The sequence below is a fragment of the Macaca nemestrina genome, chromosome 1 (genome assembly GCF_043159975.1).
Source record: "Macaca nemestrina isolate mMacNem1 chromosome 1, mMacNem.hap1, whole genome shotgun sequence".
Classification (NCBI taxonomy): domain Eukaryota; kingdom Metazoa; phylum Chordata; class Mammalia; order Primates; family Cercopithecidae; genus Macaca; species Macaca nemestrina.
Genome location: NC_092125.1, coordinates 210,694,132 through 210,700,131, shown reverse-complemented (window position 1 = coordinate 210,700,131; position 6,000 = coordinate 210,694,132). Strand labels below are relative to the sequence as shown.

The 6,000-nt window shown below is 47.4% G+C and overlaps 1 protein-coding gene across 7 annotated transcripts in view; it reads right to left on the bottom strand.

Annotated features, from left to right (window-relative positions):
• Positions 1-420: 420 nt before the first annotated feature.
• LOC105494420 (transcription elongation factor A3) overlaps positions 421-6,000 on the bottom strand; it is a 45,993-nt gene continuing 40,413 nt past the window's right edge. For 4 of the 7 annotated variants that reach the window (XM_071098782.1, XM_071098798.1, XM_071098772.1 and 1 more), the window contains exons 10-11: positions 3,452-3,523; positions 421-899 (exon numbers count right to left, since the gene is read on the bottom strand). In XM_071098782.1, the coding sequence (XP_070954883.1) occupies positions 843-899; positions 3,452-3,523 (129 nt within the window). In that variant the 3' untranslated portion in view covers positions 421-842. The remainder of the gene's footprint in view (positions 900-3,451; positions 3,524-6,000) is intronic. The other 3 variants (XM_071098779.1, XM_071098788.1, XM_071098784.1) reach the window with 3 other exon arrangements.

Here is a 6,000-nt window from a genome sequence, read left to right as displayed (position 1 = left end):
TGCTGCTGTAATCTTCACTCAGAAAGCCCAGCTCAAGAGGATTTGTTCCCTGCCTAGAGGGATATGATCTGGAGTCCTCAAAAGCCCCCACAGCCAGCTGTGAACAGGAAATAGCAAAGAGTTTGGGAAGAGATGAGGAAAGAGTAGGGAAGAAATATTTCTATTAGGCTACTGCAAAAGTAATTGCAAAAACCGCAATTACTTTTGCTGCAACCTAGTACATAGTATGGAAGTAATATCTGCTGAAGCCAAACGGTGTATCAGCTGTTCTGCACGTGTGACTCTGAAGTCGGGGGGCGGGTGAGCTTTGTGTTGATCTGGCATTTTTCAATTCAGAAAAAGGCTGGGAGATCCCAATGGGAGAGAAGGAACTCAAAGCAAAGGTCTGCCAGCCTACCGTCAAAGATACGACACCTCAGGTCTAACGCGCTGCAGTTTTATTTTTTCTTTTTCTTTTATTTTTGTAGAGATGGGGTCTTGCTATGTTGCCCGGGCTGGACTCAAACTTCTGGGGTCAAGTGATTCTCCCACCTCAGTCTCCAGGAGTTTGCATATTACAGCCATGAGCCACTGTGCCTGGTCCTCTGCAGTTTCTACAAGAGGTTCATCAATAAGATTCTCAGCATCATACTCCAATTAGGCTCCCCACTTAACCAATTGTTTCTAATGACCGATTATTAATTTGCAAGAGAATTCTTCCTCCAACTCATACCACCCCACTCAGAGTTCAGTATCTTCCTTCACTTTAATTTTTATTGCTTCTCCAGTTTAGACAGTTCAGCGCTTCCTCTTTGTTCTTCCTCACCTTGTTCATGGCGGTCCTGGCTGTTCCATCAGCAGAACTACAAAACCAGAAAGGCAACAAAATTTGAAAAGTTTCTCAGCATCCTCCAAGGAGGCTGTGGGGGAATATGAAAAAGAAGGTGGTGTCTGGAGCCACACAGACCAGAGTCCAAAGCCCAGCTCTGCCATTATTAGCTGTGTGATCTTGAACATATCACTCACCTGTAAAATGAGCTGATAATGCTGGTGAATGTGAGAATGATATCAGGTAATAAATGAATGGCGATTCGGTGCCAGGAATGTGCTGAGCTCTCAATTTATGATCAAGAACATCACTGGGATGACTACTAACAGGTTAGACTGTTAGTAGCCTAACAGTCTACTACTAACTTGGTTAGACTTTCAGTCTCCCACGTGGTAACAGAGACCATCTGGAAGTGTGTTCAGAAGCCTGTAGTTGTAACCTCTAGTGGATCCTGTCCCTCCAACTAGGAGGAATCAAGGAGGAGGAGCTGGATTTAGAGCATTCAGAATGTCCTTTCTCTAACAGTAACAAAATCACAAGAGCTACATTTATTGAGCATTTACTCTGTGCTAGGCAGTATTAACATGTATTAACTCATTTCCCCCTTACAATCACTCTGTGAGGTAGGCACTAATATCACTCCCAATTTTTTTTTTTTTTCTGAGACGGAGTTTCACTTGTCACCCAGGTTGGAGTGCAATGGCAAGATCTTGGCTCACCATAACCTCTGCCTCCCGAGTTCAAGCGATTCTCCTGCCTCACTCTCCTGAGTAGCTGGGATTACAGGCATGTGTCACCACACTTGGCTAATTTTGTATTTTTAGTAGAGACAGAGTTTCTCCATGTTGGTCGGGCTGTCTCAAACTCCTGACCTCAGGTGATCCACTGGCCTCCCAAAGTGCTGGGATTACAGGTATGAGCCACTATGCCCGGCCTATCACTCCCATTTTATAGGTAAGGAAGCAGATCAGAGAGGTTAAGCGAGTTGCTCAAACTCCCATAATACTAATAGATGGCATACCCAAAACAGTAAGAATAGTGGTTTTATGTACCAGGTATGTCTGTGCTCAGGGCCTTTTTTTTTTTTTTTTTTTTTGTATGGTTGTATAATTTGTTGACTGCACAAAAGATCCTGGCCAAAGGGGCAAGCTGAGGCTGAAACTTAGCCCGTGCTCTATTTGCTCTGTACCCTGGCATGAGGCTGTGTCACCTGGAGGAAGGGACACCTTTTCCTAATTTGACAAAGATGCCATATGAGCTCTCAAGGCCCTGTTAATGCTTTACATGTGTTACCTTCTCTAATCCTCAGAACAGCTCTGTGGGCTAGATATGAATACCCTCATTTTATAGATGAGGAAATCCAGGCTTAGTGAGTTCAAGTCACTGAGCTAAGTCACTTTGTAAGGGGTAAATCTAGGATTCGAGCCTGATGCCAAATCCCATGCTCTAAACCACTAGGCCACTATACTGACCCCATCCCTAAGTGCTCAATAAGTGAAAAAAGAAAAAATACATAATCATCTGGTTTTTACCTTTAAAAATATGGCAGTTCTAATGAGGCCCCAGTAAGGACTACTGAGGTCCTTAGTAAGAAAAAGAATTGATCAGGAAGTCGGAGCATCAGCTTTCAGTGCTCCAAACTGTGGCTTTATGCTTATTAACTATTTCTGTATTTCAATTTCCCTGTCTGAAAGTAAGAATAACATTATAAAGGAACCATTCTTGTAGTTGTTTGCAAAGTGTTTATGCATATGTAATAATCCTCATGTCAAAATGATCCTCACATCATCAACCCTGGGAGAAAGGCATTATTATTCCTCTTTCGCTCAAGGAGGTGAGTAACACGCTCAGGGTGAGAAGCGCAGAATGGCACCTGAAGCCAGGGATCCTGACTTGTCTTGTACTCCTTGCTAAGTACCTTAGAACTTCTGGAGCACCTGTAGCCTGCCTGGTGGCCCAGACATCACATGGTGCACATACACGTCGGATAGCAGTTGGAAACTGACATTAGTCACGTGACCACACTCTGTTCCTTCAGGAGACTTGGCAGGAAGGAGCACTCTGGGAGGAGTCTTTGCTTGGCTCCCATGCCTGAAAACAACACTTCTGCCTTTGCAGGAGCTGGGGCGGTCTGAGTTACAGACTTGGGTAATGTAAGACTTCCAGAGCTTCCTTAGGAGGGAAGGATGACCTGGTGGCATTTAGGGTCAACTCCTTTCTGACAGGGCTCAGCCTTCCTGTTTCCCATCCCTGGCTGTGGCCAGGTTCAAAGGAAATACCATCTGTGGAAGCACTTTCCAAAGAGGCGTGGTCCAAGTGCAGAATGTTTTTCCTCTCCTCTGTGGATCTCAGGAAGCCAATTCCATCTGTGCTCGAATGACAGACTTGCTCATCCTGTGATAAAATGTGGGCTGCTGCCCCCACCCCAGCTTGGTGCCCTTCTAAAATGAAAACATGCCTGTGTGTTCTCTTCCCACCTCCCCAACAGCAATCCGCCACTATCTCTGGCTCTGCAGGCCTACTCTGTGCAGGCTGGCAAGCGCTGCCATGCACAAGGCCCCTTCTGGGATGTGGGTATGCTACGCCTTATGCGGGCAAGGTATGTGGATGACAGGGAAGGGGGAAATATATAAACAAACAGACCTTCCAGCGATTGCCACATTCATTGCATAAGACAAAGGTAGTCATGGGCTCATCAGCACTGCGTGTCTGCACCTGAGAGAGAGAAGAACCACTCATGAAGTCACTTCGCTGTTCTAGGACCTGCCGTGGCTCCCACTGTCTTTGGGAGTAGGTCCAAATCCCAGAGGTTGGCACTGATATTCCCACCCCATGTTGGCAATTTCCTTATCACTGACAGCTCCATAATATTAGTATCATGCTTTCCTCTCCTCTGGCAGTCCATTAGCTCACTCCCAGTATCTTACTGGCTTAACCTGGCCTTTTGTACTTTCACTCTTTGTTTTTGTTGTTGTTGTCGTTTGTTTGTTTTTTGTTTTGTTTTGTTTTTGACACTGCAGTCTCGCTCTGTTGCCCAGGCTGGAGTGCCGTGGTGCCATCTCGGCTCACTGCAACCTCTGCCTCCTGGGTTCAAGTGATTCTCCTGCCTCAGCCTCCTGAATAGCTGGGATTACAGGCGCCCACCACCATGCCCAGCTAATTTGGACTTTCACTCTTGTTGATCACTCTTGTTGATCTTTCATAACAGATCTCTCTTCTCTTGCCTCAAGACTTATCTCCTACAGGAAGTATTCCCTGACTCACCCCTGAACACACCCTACTGGACACACTCACTAGAGTGAGCTGTAAGCAGGCTTAGTGGTCTAGTTCATCTTCCTTATTTTACTGGTGGAAGACCTGAGGCCCAGAGAGGAAAAGGGACCTAAATATCTTTGGGACTATTTAATATTATGTTTTCTCATCCTCTTAGCCTCATCATTCAGGTGCAGGAACCGGGTATCCCACAGTAAAGCCCTGGCATTTCCAGATTTAACAGCTCCTGTTCTGGTTTCCTAAGGCCAACCTTGGCTGGCCATGACATGTAGCAAGTCATTACTTTGCTGACAATCAGATATGAATGATGTCAGCTGGGAATCTGTGGTGTGGGACGAGTTATGCCCGCCACCCTCCTTGAGTGAGCCCCAGCAGCCCAGCAGTCTGCCAGGCATACACAGCTTAGCGCAGCCTGGTCACGGGATAGCAGTGACAAGCAGAAAGAAAACTTTGCTAGTGGGCAGTTTACTTCTAGAAAGAAGTGAGGCACAGGAAGTGCATCACTCCACATGGAAAGGTGCTTGGGAGAGAGCAGAAGCTTACACAAACATCTCCGAATTCCAGACCTGGAATTCTCCAAGGGACTCCTCCAGAATGACAAGGCTGACTGCATTTCTGCCCTGGCCACAGAATGCCGCAGGCAAGGTGCCCTTGATAAATGGTGTGTGCCGAACAGACGGAGAACTCTGAATAGAGTTCTAGAATAACTAGACGCCAGTGAGAATCCAAGGATATTTGTGCTGTAAGGGCGTACCATGTGCAACCCAGAAAGAGGAGGCCATTCTCTGGTTTTAAGAGAAGGGGCCTCGGCTGGGCGCGGTGGCTCAAGCCTGTAATCCCAGCACTTTGGGAGGCCGAGACGGGTGGGTCACGAGGTCAGGAGATCGAGACCATCCTGGCTAACACGGTGAAACCCCGTCTCTACTAAAAAAATACAAAAAACTAGCCGGGCGAGGTGGCGGGCGCCTGTAGTCCCAGCTACTCAGGAGGCTGAGGCAGGAGAATGGCGTAAACCCGGGAGGCGGAGCTTGCAGTGAGCTGAGATCCGGCCACTGCACTCCAGCCTGGGTGACAGACCGAGACTCCGTCTCAAAAAAAAAAAAAAAAAAAAGAAGGGGCCTCCACATCCTTCCCAAGTTCCCCATGCCAAGGCAATTATCTTCAACTGTAGGAATCAGAGCTAAAGCCCTTAGGCTTTATTGACCAAGTTAGCTGGATTGCAGGCAGAAAGGTCTGGATCTGGTTTATTACTATCTCTGACACTAGCCTGCTCTGCCACCTTGGGCAAGGCTAAAAAGCCCATCTGTGGCTTGTGTGGGCCTCAGTTTCCCTGGGAGTGTAATGAGGGAGCTGGGTTTCACATTGCCAAGTTCCCTTTCAACTGTCTGGGACTCTTCAGCCGCCATGAGTCTGATTCTTCTTCTTGTCACTTCAGGGCAGATGACAACACACTGACCACACCTCATAGACACATAGTGGGATGATTCTAAACTCAGAACATTGTCCAGAAGCCACAGATGCATCACGTTAGTGTACCAAGGCTCGCCCTTCTCTCTGCAGCCTGAAGAGTTTTTAAGGTTTTCTTTGTTTTGTTGAGACCGGGTCTCGTTCTGTCACCCAGGCAGGAGTGCAGTGGTGCAATCACGGCTCACTGCAGCCTCAGTTCACTGGAGCCTCAACCTCCTGGGCTCCAGTGATTCTCATGCCTCATCACCACCCATTCCCCCTCGCATCCAGTAGCTGGGACTACAGGCATGCACCACCAAGCCTGGCTAATTTTTGTATTTTTAGTAAAGATGACGTTTCACCACGTTGCCCAGGCTGCACTCAAACTCCCAGGTTCAAGCTATCTCCCTGCCTCGGCCTCTCAAAAGTGCTGAGATTATAGGTGTGAGCCACTGAGCTGGCCCAGCCTAGAG